The sequence below is a fragment of the Cetorhinus maximus genome, chromosome 18 (assembly GCF_964194155.1).
Source record: "Cetorhinus maximus chromosome 18, sCetMax3.hap1.1, whole genome shotgun sequence".
In the NCBI taxonomy this organism is placed as follows: Eukaryota; Metazoa; Chordata; class Chondrichthyes; order Lamniformes; family Cetorhinidae; genus Cetorhinus; species Cetorhinus maximus.
In genome coordinates, this window is record NC_135896.1 from 79,063,319 (window position 1) to 79,082,219 (window position 18,901).

Sequence of the window (18,901 nt, forward strand, 5' to 3'; positions counted from 1 at the left end):
AAAGCCTCTTGCAGAAACAAAAGCGTTAAGAAACTGGCACTAGAATTCCTGGAACTGTTCCAGCTACATGATTGAGTGGAGCTCAACACAGGGGTCATGGAGAATGTGGGTAACATGGGGAGAGAACATGTTTCATCATCATACCATAAAAGCAGATGTAACAAGAGAAAACAAAGAGCAAAATGTCAAGAATGCAGAGGACTAGCTCAGCTGAAACAGCAAAGGAGCAGGCTTGGGCAAAAATTCAAATGCTGAAGAATACAGGCTGAAGAGTTCAAATTGGGCAAAAGTGCCAGTACGTTAGCTGATCTACTAAGAAGTGGAGAGTAATCATCCCTTCCCACATTGCCCCATGTTGCAGCTTTTTATGTTAGGAGTGGTCTAATTTGGGTGTGCATTTTAGTTGCATTACTTTGTGGGGAGGGCAAAGAGGATGTGCCTGAATCATGGTCAATATGTCTGATTTAAAAAATGATTTAAAAATACAATATCAATTTGATCACGTACATCTGGGGACAGTTTCGTCATATTATGCTGTCTCATGCTGGTCATACTGCAGTTGTTTGCAGACAGGCTGTTGGTGGGACTGAGGATTGGGAGGGGCTAGCTCCTTCCCAACCCTCTTCAACCCTTCAGTCAAGACTGGTTTTCTTTCACAGGCCTTTTGCAGTGGTTGTTAGTTTCTATGCTCTCCAGCACCCTCCACATACTGCAGGATTCAGTCCTCACTGGCAATCAGATAAATGACTAGGACACAGTGAGATGTGTGGACTATAGATCAACTCTCCAGTGCTATCTGAAGGTATCTCCCAGGGCTGTGGTCTTTTTCCCTTGTGACATGGTGAGTGAAAGGTCACCAAGTGGAAACATTGACTCTGTTTCTCTCCCCAATTTCTGACCTGCTGAGTATTTGCAGCATTTTCTATTTGTATTTCATTTCCGACCTGCCTGACCTGGGGACTTCATGAGATCGTGCATCCTCCTTTGGAGGCTTTGCCTGCCTGAGTTGAGATTCCTTTCTTGTGAAAAACTGCATCCTTGGCAACACTGGTTTCTGCTAGACATATTAATAATTTGTGAGCATGGGTAGGTCGGCTGTAATGGATCTGTCTTGAAATTTGGCAGCTCCTTAAATCTAACCGTTGTCAGAATTACATTGCTATTAGGCAATCACTGCCATTATTCACATCAACCTTTTTGCATGTCACTGGTTGGATTTAGGAGCCATAGATGATCTGTAGCACCCTCTAGTGGGAAGGTGGAACAGACTCCCAGCAACAGCTGATTTACTGAATGTCTTCAAGATTGAGATGCATATTTTGTTGGGTTTATAGGGATTCATAAAAGAAAAAAAGACTTGTATTTATATAGCACTTTTCATGACCAACAGATGTCTCAAAGCGCTTTACAGCCAATGAAATACTTTTTGAAGTGTAATCACTGTTGTAATGCGGGAAACATAGCAGCCTATATGTGCTCAGCAAATTCCCACAGACAGCAATACGATAATGACCAGACAATCTGTTTTTGTGATGTTGATTAAGGGATAAATATTGGCAAGGACACGGGGATAACTCCCCTGCTCTTCTCCAAAAAAGTGTCACGGGATCTTTTACATCCACTCGAGCAGGCAGATGGGGCCTCAGTTTATCATCTCATCTGAAAGAGGGCAGCTCCGACTGCAGCACTCCCTCAGTACTGCACTGGAGTATCAGCTGGAAAAAAAGATTAATATTTCATTTACCATAAACCACGGAAGTGTCATTCATTGACAGAGAAGGGTGTAAACAAAAAAGGCAACTTTATACTTTATATTAATTATACACAATGATTTATCAAATTAAAGAGGCCATTTATTCCAGTGTAACGCAGAGTTTATACTGATAGCTGCATCCTTTGATAAACTGAGTTGATTCAGTCATGTTCAATTATATTGCACCCAGGTGGAACTGCCATCCTGAAAGCTAGGTGGTCACAATATTCTGTCTTCCATTTAGGAACTGAAATGTAGCTATTTTAATTGTTAATCTCTAATATCTACAAGACTAGCTAAGGATTCTATTCATATCTCTTTGCTGAAATGTAATTTGCACAACAGTGGCCTTTCCAAATACTCATATTGTTTATACATAGAAAATAATTAACTTGAGTCACGAGGTGAAAATTAAAATCAATTTTTCTGACAGTATCTTACTGTTTCCAGCTGATGTGTTGAAGTTTGGAGTTAAATATTTACCATTGTTTTGAAGTTGACGTTCAATTAAATGTTAGAAATCCCTTTCTGTACCCATCTCATGGGTTTGGCCTAAGCCGTGAAGGTCTTCCTCCCATGTCTCCCTTGTACCCATTTGTATATCTTCATATTTCACACAGCTTACAATGTCTACCTTAAATATACTGCTTCAAACCTTCCAACTTGCACTTCTTACATACCTAGTTAAACTCATCTCATTTGTCTCCCACCCTATCCCTCTCAATCCCTACCTGCCTCAAACCCTATAAACACCCCCCACAACTCTCTCCATCTCAAACCCCTCTCCCCCCACCCTCTACCTGTCTCGAATCCCTCAACCCCATGCTCCCTACTTGTCCCAAAACCCCCTCTTCCCACTCTCTCCCTGCCTCAAACCCCTCTTTCCCCACTTCTCTCCTTGTCTCAAACCCCCCTCCTCCTCTCTCTCTGTCTCAAACACCTTTCCCCCCACTCCCTACCTGTCTCAAAGCCCCCTCCCCCTCACTCTCTCCCTGTGTCAAATCTCTCTCCCCAACTCTCTCCCTGTCTCAAATCCCCTTCCCTCCCACAGTCCATCTCAACATCCCCCTTACACTCTCACCCTGTCTCACCAGTCCCTCCCTGTCCAAACCCACCCCCCTCTCCATGTCTCAAGCCCTTCTCTCCGACTCTACCTGTCTCAAACACCTCTCCCCATCTCAAACTCCCCTCACACTCTCCCTGTCTTAAACCCTCCCCACTCTCTCCCTGTCTCAAACCCACTTCCCCCCACTCTCTACCTGTCTCAAACCGCACTCCCGCCCACTCTCTCCCTGTCTCAAATCCCTCTCTCCCCACTCTCCGTCTCAAAACCCCTCCCCCCCACTCTCCCTGTCTCAAATCTCTCTCCCCAACTCCCTATCTGTCTCAGACCCCTCTTCCACCCCCCCCCACTCTCTCCATCTCAAATCCTTCTTCCCCCCACTACTCTCTCCCTGCCTCAAAGCCCTCTTCCCCCACACTCTCTTCCTGCCTCAAAGCCTTCTTCCCCCACACTCTCTCCCTGCCTCAGAGCCCTCTTTCCCGCACACTCTCTTCCTGCCTCAAAGCCCTCTTTCCCCCACACTTTCTCCCTGCCTCAAAGCCCTCTTCCCCTACACTCTCTCCCTGCCTCAAAGCTCTCCCCCCATTCTCTACCTGTCTCAAACCACTCTTACCCCAACTCCCTTGCTGCTTCAAACTCCTCTCCCTCCCACTCCCTACCTGTCAGTTTTCTGCCACCACATCTGTTTGGGTATCACCTCACTTCCTTTCCTGCTTCCAACCCCTCTTCCCCCATTCTCCCTCCTCCTTCTAACCCCTTACACCCTACTCTCCTCCTGCTTCAAATCCTTCTCCCTCCACTCCCCTTCTGCCTCAAACCCCTCTCCCTCCCATTCCCTACCCTGTCAGTTTTCTGTCATCACATCTGTTTGGGCATCAGGATCTTCTGTAATCGAGCCTGTCTCTGAAGCTGAGTCTAAGCTCACGTAACATCCTCAGACAAAGGAGTGGAAATGGATTTGAAGTTCAGGGGAGAGAGTGCTGTTTGAAGGAGCAGGAAAGCTTAAATCAACGATTGTTAAAAAGGCTCAGTCCAGCAGCACCAACTAATTGACTGTGTTAGCCCATGGCAGACAGGAGCTGCTCCTCCCCTCATACACTTTAACCCTCCCAGTACGAGCAAGTATCAAGAGATTACAGCATTGGGTCTTCAGTTGGGATTCTGGTTCTTTTGGGTGGGGCTGGTTGGAGGAGCTTGAGCCTCTGTCACACCAGTTTAAAACCATAATTTATCTCACTCCCAAAAACAGATAGAAAATGTTTAACAGTGTTTACAATTGGTTTTGCTCTACTTAATTCTAAGTCTCTCTCCAAATATTACCCTGCTGCTGGCAGCTCTGGGAAGTAAGACTTGCCTAAAAGATCTTCTAAATAATTAATTGTGCAGTAAGCGGGCACAGAGAATAGGGAGGAGTTGTGCGATGGAGTCTAGGGGCAAGATACTATCTTAGTGCAAAAATCAGCTGAGCTAGAGAGCAGAGGCCTGATACAGCCACCTCCCCAACCCAGAAAAAAGGGGGGAAAAAATTATTATTCATTCATGGGATGTGGGTGTTGCTGGCTAGGCCAGCATTTATTGCCCATCCCTAATTACCTTTGAGAAGATGGTGGTGAGCTGCCTTCTTGAACCGCTGCAGTCCAATCACCTACAACAACCTCTCTCACACTATCACAGTGCTGAGCTGAGCCATTAGCAGAATTTGGCAGTGAACCAGCTCTTGGTTGCAGGTTGGAAAGAGCCAAAATATGGGGATGAAATATATTTTAAAAAACCATAGCAGAGGATACATACAGAGGCCCTGTTTTGCAGTGCTCTGATGCTCTGATACACCCTACTTACAAGTTATTTCCTAATGCAGTGGTTTTCTCAGCTCCAAGGTAGTTCATAAGCTCCTTGTCTGAATGTTCGTCCCCCACAATTGTGGGTCCAGTTTCCTGTAAAACAGAGACACACTGTATTATTACTTTTTAAATAGTTTGGACCTGGTTCATTTTCTCTTGTCTCACCAAGATCTCAGCAAAGAGCAATGAAGGGTGTAGCTTATACCAGTCAACCTACAATCGAAAAAAAACTCTCACCCCTACACAGTGCAAACTGTTTCATTCACTCCCACACTTATAGAGTGCAAATTACACCAGACACCCACATCACTATGCAATGCAAACTGAACCCAGATGCTCTCATCCCTATATTTTTGCAGCTGACAGTTGATACTCCATTTTGTGAAAGCAACATCCATATTTTTTCATCCCTTCACTGCAGCAAAGACATCTAGGTGTGTCCCACCATTACATTTCAATAACCAGAGGACATAAAGTTATCATTACCAAAGAATGTAATGCGAGGTTAGGGGATTTTTTTTTTACTCTGAGGATTATTAGGATATAGAATTCCCTACCGGAAACAGTGATCAAAGCACAATTCAAAGGAGCTTTATAAAGGGAAGTGGACCAATATTTGCAAAGGTAAAAAATGAAAGAGCATGGGCAAAGTGCAGAGAAAAGGAAATAAATGGAAAGCTGGCATAGGCAGGGAAGGCTGAATGGCCTCCTTGTGTGTCTAAAAGTCTAGGATTCCATGTGTCTCTCGTACAACCACAGTAGAAAGCAGGTGAATGATGGATGATAGCACTCAATGGGAGTGAACCAACTATCTTCTGTGGTGACCATGGGGTGGTGTTATGACATGGAAGATGATGTGTGTCAGGCAGACCAAACCCACAAGGGAGAATTGGCCATGCTATCACAGCAGTTTTGCAATTTATATTTATTACGAGAAGATGTGTGCGCTGAATTCAGAAGTAATGAGTCCATCAAGACCTTTAGAGATTTTGAAAAATACATTAAAATATTTATTAACAAAATAAAAGATTTCAAGCACATACACAAGACTACAATTATTTAATACTATAACAAATCCTAAAATTCCTAATTAAACTGACTCCCAGTTACACACTCCCTTTAAGGCAACAGTCCAAAATAGATGTTAGATTTCTAAAAAAGCAGCAAGTTAACACAATACCCACTTGACAGTGGAATTCCAAATGGCTTTCTCCAACTTCAGCTACTAGACACAATGCACAAATGGCTGGAGGCTTCTTAAAGACTGTTTCACACAGTCCTGTTAGATTTTACATGGCCCCCAGCACAGCCTTTCATTCTTCTTTATATACTTATCTCTCTCTTTAGTATGTAAATTCCATTGTTCCATGTATCTTTGGAACTGTACCTTTCGCATAATATAAAAGCTTTCATGTTGCCAATATTGTCAGTAACCTTTGGGAAAAATAAACACACTGCTTAGCTTTGCTTATCTTGGCTAGTTGTAAACAGACTAACATCCCTTTGAAATCCAAACAATCCCTTCACTTACCTAAAAATGCAAATTCCCTTCATTCCTTACATGCTAAGACAGCATCCACGTTTACTCATTAGCATTTCAGGTACATGTTGACACTTAGCTTCTTTTGATAATTTCAAGCTTGCAGTCTACCTGACTCCAAATGTAATTAAATCACACAGACAAAACCATCTACACTCACACCCATAAACTTAGTTTACAACAAACCAGAAAAATATTATGAAAATTATTATACTTATGTAACAGGTGGTTTAAACCCTGCTTTCCATTGAGGAAGAGTGATAGATTTATCATATCCTGGTGGATCAGGCCATGCATAATTTTGCCTATCGTGTGTCAGGCCTCTGTTTACAACATATCTGGAAGATGACTTCTCTGCTACTTATATATAGGACCCTCATCAGGTAAAACCTCAATGTCCACACTGCTGTCACCTCCAAACTTTGCCATGGGTTCTCTTCCAACTATGATGTATGTCGGATATAAGCAGTAATCATTAGCAATCAAAATAATCCATTCATATGATGTTAACTTGCTACCAAGGGGAAATGAAGTACCTTAGAATCACATTGTACCTTCCCAGTAACCCAACCTGCTGAGAAACATTGAGCAGTTCCTAAACTCATTCCTGCCCTGTGCAATTTTGCTGATCTCACCCAGCAATCAGTTTGGATACAATTGAATGGTTAGGGGAGGGTGGGGGGGAAGCAGGGATGGCAGAACAGAGGACGGAAGGTGGAGAAATTCACCAGGATTCCTACTGCTCATCTCTATCCAGTGACTCCCGCTGAAAAACACACTGGTGTGGCTATCAGGCAAGAACAGGATAAGGTGATGCCCTTCGCTGTCAAATAGCCTGCCAATACCAAGTAGCTGGGTCACACATTAATGAAGGTTGTTTGAATGAGGTACAGGAGGGCTAGGTGTGTCTGTGAGACCAGACACCAGCACAAGTCAAGCAACCTAGGAGAAATAGGACGGGGAAAACATAGTTTCTAGCATGGGTTCACTCTCACTTTCTGATTGTCGCACAAACACTGCACAGTTTACTGACTCTGTTATCTCCCATAATCTGAGTTATTGGAACTTTGCAATTTCTTCTTTATGCTCATCCTTCTCCCATTCTATCACTTAGAATGTGATACTTGTGAACAAATACAATCAGTCAAATACTGTTTCAGAATTGGCTATTTCTCAACCAGTGCTGTTAAGTTATGGTGGTAGAAATTCTGCTTTCTCTTTTACTTTTGTGAAGGCTCCAGCCTTTACTGCGGCAGTTCCACAGTTGGGAGCATTACTCCAGTACAATGGGTACAATTTATGTACAAGTCTGGACAGTAACTACTAGCGGGCTATTTTACCATGGGAGGCAACACTGCCATTCCCAATTTGGTCTTTATCCAGTGTTCAAAAACGCGTACTTGACAGCAGGGAGTTGCTAGATAGCAATCAGCAGCAGAAACCCTGGCTTATTCTCTATCCCTCAAATTCCCAACATATTGAAAATAACATTAACAACCCAATGGTGCCACTGCTGTGATTGGCTCAGCAGAAAACAAACCTTGGACCAGTTAATTGCACGCAAAGTTAAAGGCAGCAAAGTTAAATATACTGACCCCACAGGATTGATCAGCGAGGAGATCGAGAGCAGCCCACTGTAAGAAGATGTGCAAATTTCTATAAGAAAAGTCCACCATGGTTAATTTTGGAACACGTAATCAAACTTGTTTTCGAATCTGATATTCAGATTTATAAAGTTCAAGGCCACCTCTGTCAACAGGCTGTGAATGGGGAGTGACACATCATATTGTAGGTACAGTTGATATGAAAGTGATGAAGCAGCTTGATGCATGTTGGTTGAAGAATGAATCAAGGGCAACAATATTGGGGTCCGTAATTGAATTACCAAGAAGAACTTGTAATTTTCTCCTTCATTCCAGTCTGTAAGGAAATGAGGTTACCCTCCCATGCTTAGGGCTCCCAAGGCACATTCTACAGAAAATGTAGAATTGAACTGCTTGAAGCTCTTCACAAAGAGTTTCATAAACTAAACATTAACATTAATTATAAGTACGCAATTTACTAACTGTTCCCTGTGAAATCTGGGGGTGGGATACACCAAATATGTAGGCAGTGTTCAATTCAGAACAATAACTAATCCATTACTGGTTCATCTCTGTAAAAAAAGACATACACCCATGCAGAAACAAACACTCATGCAGATACACACAGATCCAGGCAGACACAGAAACACTGGTCAAAATACAATTACTTACACATTAAATGGTACAAAGGATTTTCACCTGGTTGTTTCATCCCTGATCTACGGATAACCAATCAACTAAGCCATGGATACTCCAACACAGAACATCATGCAATAGGAATCAATCCAATTATCAGATCAACCAGATTCCTTTAATTCTTTCATGGGATGTGAGCATCCATTTGCTGCCATTCCTAAATGCTGTTTAGAAGGTGGTGGTGAAGCCACCTTCTTGAAGTGCTGAAGGAGATGTCAGCTGTGGCTCAGTTCATAGCACCCTCGCCTTTGAATCAGAGGGTTGTGGGTTCATATCCCACTCCCGGAAACCAAGAACTGTGATTGTACTCGAAAGAGTTGCAATCTGTGACTGTTGATAACTTGAAATAATTTTGAACTGCTGAAGGACGTGTCAGCTGTGGCTCAGTTCATAGCACCCTCGCCTTTGAACCAGAGGGTTGTGGGTTCATGTCCCACTCCCGGAAACTAAGAACTGTGATTGTACTCGAAAGAGTTGCCATCTGTGACTGTTGATAACTCGAAAGAGTTTGAACTGCTGAAGGAGGTGTCAGCTGTGGCTTAGTTCATAGCACCCTTGCCTTTGAACCAGAGGGTTGTTGGTTCATGTCCCACTCCTGGAAACCAAGAACTGTGATTGTACTCGAAAGAGTTGCAATCTGTGACTGTTGATAACTCGAAAGAGTTGAACTGCTGAAGGAGGTGTCAGCTGTGGCTCAGTTCGTAGCACCCGTCGCCTTTGAATCAGAGGGTTGTGGGTTCATGTCCCACTCCCGGAAACCAAGAACTGTGAATGTACTCGAAAGAGTTGCAATCTGTGACTGTTGATAACTCGAAAGAGTTGAACTGCTGAAGTCCATCTGTTGTAGGTAAACCAACAGTGCTGTCAGGAAGGGAGTTCCAGGTTTGTGACCCAGCAACAGTAACATAGTTCCAAGTAAGGCTGGTGTATAATTGGAGGGCAGTTTTCAGATGCTGGTATTCCCATGCATCTGCTGCCCTTGTTCTTTTAGGAGGTAGTTTGCGGGTTTGGAAGGTGCCTTTGAAGGACCCTTGGTGAATTGCTGCAGTGCATCCAGTGTTTGGTGCAGACTTTCTGCCACTATGGGCTGGTGGTGGAGGGAGTGAATGTTGGTGGTGGATGGGTGCCAATGCTTTGCTCTGGATTGTGTCGAGGTACTTAAGTGTTGTTGAGGCTGCACTAATTCAGGTGAGTGGAGAGTATTCTCTCACACAGCTGACTTGTGCCTTGTAGATGGTGGACAGGCTTTGTGTAATCAGGAGGTGAGTTACTCACCACAGAATTCCCAATCTCTGACCTGTCCTTATAGCCACAATATTTATCGCTGGTCCAGTTCAATTTCTAGTCAATGGTAACACCCAGGATGTTGATGGTGGGGGATTTAGTGATGGTAATGCCTTTAAATGTCAAGGGAAGATGGCTAGGTTCTCTCTTGTTGGAGACTGCCATTACCTGGCACTTGTATATCACAGATGTCTCTTGACACCTCAGCCTAAACCTGAATATTGTCCAATCTTATTGCATATGGACCCTGACTGCTTTGTTATCTGAGGTGTCGCAAATGGTACTAAATGCTGTGCAATGATCAGTAAAACTTCCCACTTCTGGCCTTATCATGGAGGTAAGGTAATGGATAAATCAATTGAAGGTAGTTGTGTCTAGGACACTATCCAAAGAAACTCCTGCAGTGATGTCCTGGGGCTAAGATGATTGACCTCCGACAAGCACAATCATCCTCCTTTGTGCTAAATATGACTGCAGTCAGTGGAGAGGTTTTACTTGATTCCCATTGAGGTCAGTTTTGTTCAGGCTCCTTGATGTCAGCAAAGGACTCAGTATACCCTTATGTCCTCACCTCAATGAACTTCGGGCTTATCACAATGCTGAACTCTTCTTCTACCGTCTTCATCTCCGTGCTCACTTCTTTGGGCAGCAGTCCTCCCCCCATTCAACGGATCCTTTCACCCAACTCCAGTATTCTCCCTCCACCTGGACCTCCTGCACCCCCCTCTGGCCTCTTACCTGCTCTAAATATTTTCATTGAGAACTGTTGGCATGACATTGGCTGTCTCAATTTCTCTGCTCCTCTCACCCACTCTAACCTGTCTCCTTCTGAACTTGCTGCACTCCGTTCTCTTAGGTCCAACCCTGACTTTATCAAAGCTGCCGATAAGGGTGGTGCTGTTGTTGTCTGGCATACTGACCTCTACGTCACAGAGGCTGAGCGCCAACTCTCAGACACATCTTCCTATCTCCCTCTGGACCATGACCCCACAACTGAACATCAAGCCATTGTTTCCAGGACTGTTACTGACCTCATCTTCTCCAGAGGTCTTCCCGCCACAGCTTCCAACCTCATAGCCTCCCAACCCCGGACAGCCCTTCTACCTCCTTCCCAAAATCCACAAACAGGACGGTCCCAATACACGCATCACGTCAGCCTGTTCCTGCCCCACGGAACTCATTTCTTCCTGTCTAGATTCCATCCTCTCTCCCCTTGTCTAGTCTCTTCCCACCTCTGATTCACGATTCCTCTGATACCCTACATCATGTCAACAATTTCCTCCTTTTCACCATGGATGTCCAATCCCTCTCCACCTCCATCCCCCGCCAGGATGGTCTGTGGGCTCTCCGCTTCTTCCTTAAACACAGGCCCGAACAATCCCCATCCACCAACACTCTCCTCCGTCTGGCTCATAGTGTTCTCTCATTGAACAATTTCTCCTTAAACTTGTCTCACTTCTTCCAACCAAAAGGTGTGGTTATGGGTACCTGCATATGCCCCAGTTATGCCTGTCTCTTAATGGGGTATGTGGAACATTCCTTGTTCCAGTCCTACTCAGGCCCCCTCCCACAACTCTTTTTTCAGTACATTGATGACTATTTCAGTGCCGCTTCATGCTCTCGTCCGGACCTGGAAAAATTTATCAATTTTTCTCCCAATTTCCAAACCTCATTCACCTTCACATGGTCCATCTCTGACACGTCCCTTCCCTTCCTTGACATCCCTGGCTCCATTTCTGGTGATAGACTGTCCACCAATATTCATTACAAGCTCACTGACTCCCACAGCTACCTCGACTACAATTTCTCACATCCTGCTTCCTGTAAGGACTCCATCCCATTCTCTCAGTTCCTTTGCCTCAGTTGCATCTGTTCCGATGATTTCACTTTCCAAAACGGCACTTCTGACATGTCTTCCTGCTTCCTTAGCCGAGGTTTTTTCACCCACTGTGGTTGACAGGGCCTTCGACCGTGTCCGGCCCATCTCCCGCGCCTCTGTCCTCACACCTTCCATTCCCTCCCAGAACCACTTTGTCCTCATTTTTCACCCCACCAGCTTCTGCATTCAAAAGATCATTCTCCACCATTTCCACCAACTCCAGTATGATGCCACCACCAAACATACCTTCCCCTCACCCTCCCTGTTAGCATTCCATAGGGACCATTCTCTCCAGGATACCCTGGTCCAGTCCTCCATCACCCACTACACCTCAACCCCCTCCCACGGCACCTTCCCATGCAATCACAGAAGATGCAACACCTGCCCCTTTACCTCCTCCCTCCTCACCATCCAAGGGCCCAAACACTCCTTTCGGGTAAAGCAATGCTTCACTTGCTCCTCCTTCAATTTGGTCTTCTGCATTCACTGCTCCAAATGTGGTCTCCTCTACATTGAGGAGACCAAATACAGACTGGGTGACCGCTTTGCAGAACACCTTTGGTCTGTCCGTAAGCACAACCCAGACTTTCCTGTCACTTTCCATTTCAGCACACCACCCTGCTCTCATGCCCACGTGTCCGTCCTTGGCCTGCTGCAATGTACCAGTGAAGCTCAACGCAAACTGGAGGAACAGCACCTCATCTTCCGATTAGGCACTTTACAGACCTCTAGACTTAACAGTGAGTTCAACAACTTCAGACCATGAACTCTCTTCTCCATCTTCACCCTTTCTTTAATCCCTTTTTAAAAATTTTTTTTAATTTTTTATCTACTTGTTTTTATTTTTATTTATTTATTCATTGTTTTATCCCCTTTTTATCTCTTTTTCTATCCTTTTTTCCCCACACCCAAAAGGGCCATCTGTTACTTGTTCAATGTTGTTCTTTAGCAGAGTGCTGACCCTTATTCTGCTCTTAACATGTTCTGCTCTTTTACTATCAGCACCTTCTTTAGCCCTCACCACTACCATTAACACTCCCTTTGCCTTCTGTCCATGACATCTTTGTCAATCTTTCCTTTGCCCCCACCTATTGCTGACCTTCTATCCAGCTTCACCTGCTCCACCCCGCTTAAACAGTATAAACGTCATCACATTTCTACTTCTCTTTAGCTCTGAAGAAGTCATACGGACTCGAAACGTTAACTATGTTTCTTTCTCCACAGATGCTGTCAGGCCTGCCGAGTTTTTCCAGCATTTTCTGTTTTTATCCTTGATGTCATACTCGGTCAAACGCTGACTTAATGTCAAGGGCAGTCACTCTCCCCTCACCTCTTGAATTCAGTTCTTTTGTCGATGTTTAGACCAAGGCTGTAATGAGATCAGGAGATAAGTGGCCCTGGGGCAACCCAAACTGAGCATCGGTGAGCAGGTTATTACTGAGTAAGTGCCGCTTCATATTGCTGTTAATGACATCTTCCATCACTTTGCTGATGATCAAGAGTAAATTGATGGTGCAGTGATTGGCCAAATTGTATTTGTCCTGGTTTTTATGGACAGGACATACTTCCTGGGCAATTTTCCACATTGTCAGGTAGATGCTAGTGTTGTAGCTGTACTGGAATAGCGCTTGGTTGGGTTTGTGGCTTGTTCTGAGCACTAGTCTTCAATACCATTAGTGGGATGTTGTCCGGGGCAACACCTTTGCAATATCAGTGCTTTCAGCTGTTTCTTGATATCACATGGCGTTAAACAAATTGGCTGAGGACAAGCATCTATGATGCTGGAGCCTCAGGAGGAGACCATGATGGATCACTGGCAATTCTGGCTGAAGATGGTGGCAAATGCTTCACCCTGTCTTTTGCACTGACCTGCTGGGCTTCCCCATCTTTGAGGATGGGAATATTTGTGGAGTCTTCTTCTCCAGTTAGTTATTTAATTGTCCGCCACCATTCATGACTGGATGTGGCAGGACTGCAGAGCTTTGGTCCAATCCATTGGTTGTGAAATTGCTTTGCTGTTTTGCATCGCATGCTGTTTCTGTTGCTTAGCATGCTTGTAATCCTGTGTTGTAACGACACCAGGTTGACACTTCATTTTTAGATATTCCTGGTGCTGCTTCTGGCATGCCCTCCTGCACTCCGCATCAAACCAGGGTAGGTCCCTTGGTTTGATGACAATGATAGAGTGAGGAATATGCCAGGCCATGAGGTTACAGATTGTGGTTGAATATAATTCTGTTGCTGCTGAAGACCCACAGCGCTTCATGAATGCCCAGTTGTGAGCTGCTTTATCTGTCCTGAATCTATACCATTTAGCATGATGGTAGTGCCATACAACCCGATGGACAGTATCCACAGTGTGGATACTGTGGATACACAGTATCCACGGTCTTTGTGCCCACAAGGACTATGCATTGGTCACTCCCACCGATACTGTCATGGGCGGATGCATCTGCGATAGGTAAATTGGTGAGGGAGAGATCAAGTAGGTTTTCCCTCTTGTTGGTTCTCTCATGACTTGCCGCAGTCCCAATCCGGTAGACACGTCCTTCAGAACTCTGCCAGCTTGGTCAGTAGTGGTGCTACTGAGCCACCCTTGATGATGAGAATTAATGAGAATGAGAATTTGACAAACCTACACGTGTTCGTTGAGGACGTAACTAGCAGAATGGATAAGGGGGAACCAGTGGATGTGGTGCATTTGGATATTCAGAAAGCTTTTGATAAAGTCCTACATAAGTGGTTAGTGTGTAAAATTAAAGCACATTGGACTGGGGGTAACATATTGGCATGGACTGAGAATTAGTTAGCAGACAGGCAACAGAGTAGGAATTAACGGGTCTTTATCGGAGTGGCAGGCGGTGACTAGTGGGATACCGCAGGGATCAGTGCTTGGGCCCCAGATATTCACAATATATATCAATGATTTGGATGAAGGAACCAAATGTAATATTTCCAAGTTTGCTGATGACATGAAACTTGGTGGGAATGTGAGCAATGAGGAGGGTATTAAGAGGCTTCAAGGTGATTTGGGCAGGTTGACTGAGTGGGCAAATACATGGCAGATGCAGTATAAGTGTGAAGTTATCCACTAAGGTAGGAAAAACAAAATGGCAGAGTACTGTTTAAATGGTGATAGATTGAAAAATGTTGATGCACGAAGGGATCTGGGTGTCCTTGTACACCAATCACTGAAAGCAAGCATGCAGGTGCAGCAAGCAGTTAAGAAGGAAAATGGCATGGTGGCCTTCATTGTGAGAGGACAGGAGTAACAATGTCTCACTGCAGTTGTACAGGGCCTTGGTGATACCATGCCCAGAGTACTGTGTGCAGTTTTGGTCTCCTTACCTAAGAAAGGATATATTTGCCATAGAGGAAGTGCAGCAAAGGTTCACCAGACTAATTCCTGGGATGGCAGGATTGCCATATGAGGAGGGACTGGGCTGACTAGGCCTATATTCACTGGAGTTTAGAAGAATGAGAGGAGATCTCATTGAAATATATAAAATTCTGACAGGGCTGGACAGACTGGATGTAGGGATGATATTTCCTTTGGCTGGGTAGTCTAGAACAAGGGTCACAGTCTCAGGATATGGGGTAGACCATTTAGGGCTGAAATGAGGAGAAACTTCTTCACTCAGAGGGTGGTGAACCTATGGAATTCTCTACCACAGAAGGCTGTAGAGGCCAAGTCACTAAATATATTTAAGAAGGAAATAGGTAGATTTCTGGACTCTAAAGGCATCAAGAGGTATGGGGAGAGCACAGGAGTATGGCGTTGAGATAGAAGATCAGCCATGATCATATTGAATAGTGGAGCAGGCTCAAAGGGCCGAATGGCCCACTCTAGCTCCTATTTTCTATGTTTCGATAAAGACCCCAACCAGAGTATTTTCTGTTCTCTTGACACCTTCAGTGCTTCTTCCAAGTGGTAGTCAACATAGAAGAGTACTAATTCATCAGCTGAGCGAGGGCAGCTGGTGGTAATCAATATTGACTCTGGACCTCATTTTTGACCTGATGCCATGAGACTTCATGGGCACCAGAGTCAATGCTGAGGACTCCCAGGACAACCCCCTCTGGACCGAATATCACTGTGCTGCCACCTCTGGTCTGTCCTACCAGCAGAACAGGACATACCCAGAAATGCTGATGGAGGAATCTGGGATATTGGTTGTAATGTTTGATTCGGTGAGTATGAATATGTCAGGCTGTTGCTTGACTAGTCAGTGGGACACCTCTCCCAATCTTGGCACAAGCCCCAGGTGTTAGCAAGGAGGACTGGGCAGAGTGTGCCATTGTCGTTTCTGGTGCCTACGTCAATATCAGGTAATCTAGTTTTATTCCTTTTTGACTTTTCTGTAGCAGTTAAAATCGAGTGGCTTGCCAGGCCATTTCAGAGGGCAGTTAAGAGTCAACCAAATTGTGTAGCTCTGGAGTCACATGTAGGCCTGACTGGATAAGGATGCAGGTTTCTTCCTCGGCGGTAGAGGTCACTGGTTTGGGCAGTGCTGTCAAAGGTGGCTTGGTGAGTTGTGTTTTTATCAGTAGTTTCATGGTCACCAGCACCGAGACTAGCTTTTAGTTCCAGGTCTATTCATTAATTGAATTTAAATTCCACTAGCAACTATAGTGGGATTTGAACATATGTCCCAGAGCATTTCCCTGAGCCTCGAGATTTGAATACATGTCCCCAGAGCATTTGCCTGGGTCTCTAAATGACTAGTCCAGTGACATTACCACTACGCCACTGTCAACCTATATAAACACAGCTTTCAGGCGAGGAAGTTTTCAGCTTTCTTCAGGGGCCAATTGACCCTGATAATACACTGTCCATGCCATAAAACATTTGGTGTGGGTAGCCTGAGTTTTTTTACCTACCTACGTTAAAGTATGGGAAGGAGGGGGGGTTAAAATCTTCAGGAGCTGCCCTTTGAAGATCAGGGGGAGGCCCTCTTCAGATCCAACCTCCTCTTCTTCCTAACCCTCCCAGACTTAAGCCCAACCCGCCATCCCCCCCAGCCCACCCTCCCCAAGACCCTGGACTTAACAGTTCCGTGGACGATTCTGCCCAAAGTGTGGTAGCGGGTGGTAAAAGGAACATTTTATCCGGTGGCTGCAAAGATGGCTTTTCATGCCACTTCGTCTCAATCCCGCTTCATTTATCATGCATTCCCGGGAAACGCACCATTTCACTGGCGGGTGGCTTCTCATTCGCCTGCTATGGCGTCACTTGGCTGCTTCCTCATGCCGGGCGCAATATTTAAAATGCAGCCGCATGCACACCTCTCAGTGCTTCCAGCCCAGGACTGCTGCGTAAAAGATATGACCCAACAAGGCAAGAAAAATGCAGCCCCCCCCGATTCAGTGACGAGTCCCTGGAACACCTTTTTGACACTGTGAAGGCCCGCCGTGAAGTCCTCTACCACCACTCTGGCCGCAGGCGTGGTGCAACATCACCAATCTGGCTTGGGAAGTGGTGCCAATGGTGATCAATGCCAACGCCCTGCAAAAGAGGACAACCACCCAGTGCAGCAAGAGGATGAATGATCTCCTTTGTTCTGCCAGGGTAAGTCACACTTCTCATCAATTCCAACTCACAAACCCATCACACATCCACAGGGATCTCACTCACTGCCAGTTCAAGGGACATCACCATTCACTCTTTCAATTGCACCTTCATTGTCCTCATCCCATCCATGGGATCACTCACCACCCACACATGCCAGGCATACTTATCATCTGGCCTGGCAGGGTTCTGCTTACATTCTCTCCATCTGTGTTCATGCAGGACAAGCTGGCCCACAACGAGAGGGAGAGGTTGCAGACTGGTGGAGAACTGCCTGAAATTGAGGTCCTCATGAGCTTTGAAAATAGTGTCATCCAGCTGTGGGCAGGGGGGGTGGGAGGGGGGTGAGGATCTGGACTGTTCCTGTGCAGACAGTGAGGTCTGCAGTGCTCAACCAAGTGAGGATCCAGCAGTGCAACATCCATCAGACAGCCATGCTGTGAATGATGTGTCCTGTTTCACAGGCCACTGCCATGCACTAATTATCTCCCCTTGCTTTCGCAGGCAAATCTGTCAAACAACCAAAGGAGTCTCCATGGCGTCCGCTATCCTACCAGTGTTGGCTTTGGTGCGTTGGCATGCCAGCGCTATCACCTCAGCCTGAAGGTGGATGGGCTCCTCCATTGTGCCTTGTAATCCGAAGAATGCAGTGGATATCCCTTCCTGATGTTCCCGAGCTTGCAATTGCAGCTCCAGCAACTGAGGTATGACTGAGTCCAGAAGCTCATCATCTGACTCAAACTCAGCAGATTTCTGGTCTCCAGCCGTCCTCCGAGTGCCGGAAACCTGGGAAGTCCCTGCTGCCGCCTGCTGTGCAATGTGCTCAGCAGATTAGGATCTCGAGGCTACTCTAAAGATATGTGTCTCTGCACTGGTGTAGGGTGTGGTGAGTGCTGTGATGGGTCTTCAATGAGGGTTTCAGCAGATTCCTCTTCTGAGGTGTCTCCAGGGCTTGAATCAAGGACCTGGGTAGTGGACGTTTTTTTATTGATTCACAGGATGTGGGCTTATCTGGCTGGGCCAGCATTTATTGCCCATCCCTAGTTTCCCTTGAGTGGTGATGGTGAGCTGCCATCTTGAACCGCTGCAGTCCATGTGGTGTAGGTACACCCACAGTGCTGTTAGGAAGGGAGTTCCAGGATTTTGACGCAGCGACAGTGAAGAAACAGCAATATATTTCCAAGTCAGAATGGTAAGTGACTTGGAGAGGAACTTCCAGGTGGTGGTGTTCCCATCTATCTGCTGCCCTTGTCCTTCTAGATGGTAGGGGTCGTGAGTTTGGAAAGGGCTGTCTAAGGAGCCTTGGTGAATTCCTGCAGTGCATCTTGTAGATAGCATACACTGCTGCTACGGTGCATTGGTGGTGGAGGGAGTGAATGTTTGTGGATGTGGTGCCAACAAAGCAGCCAGCCTGATTGGGCTGGGCTGGAGGGTTTTAGTTATGAGGAGAGATTGGATAGAATTAGGTTATTTTCCTTGGAGCAAAGGAGATTGACGGGGGACCTGATTGAGGTGTATAAAATTACGAGGGGCATAGATAAGGTAGACAGGAGGGAATTTTTCCCCTTGGTGGAGGGATCAATAACCATGGGGCATAGATTTAAGGTAAGGGGCAGGAGGTTTAGAGGGGATGTGAGGAAGAATTATTTCACCCAGAGGGTGGTGGGAATCTGGAACTCACTGCCTGAAAGGG

The 18,901-nt window shown here is 45.5% G+C and overlaps 2 protein-coding genes across 4 annotated transcripts in view; one reads left to right on the forward strand and one right to left on the reverse strand.

The window, feature by feature from the left end:
• dnajc17 (DnaJ (Hsp40) homolog, subfamily C, member 17) overlaps positions 1-18,901 on the forward strand; it is a 209,390-nt gene that overhangs the window by 186,120 nt on the left and 4,369 nt on the right. The window lies entirely within an intron of this gene.
• gchfr (GTP cyclohydrolase I feedback regulator) overlaps positions 1-18,901 on the reverse strand; it is a 40,591-nt gene that overhangs the window by 3,053 nt on the left and 18,637 nt on the right. For 2 of the 3 annotated variants that reach the window (XM_078563041.1, XM_078563043.1), the window contains exon 2: positions 4,656-4,750. In XM_078563041.1, the coding sequence (XP_078419167.1) occupies positions 4,656-4,750 (95 nt within the window). Of the gene's footprint in view, positions 1-4,655; positions 4,751-7,792; positions 7,832-18,901 lie in introns of all 3 variants that reach the window. The other variant, XM_078563042.1, reaches the window with a different exon arrangement.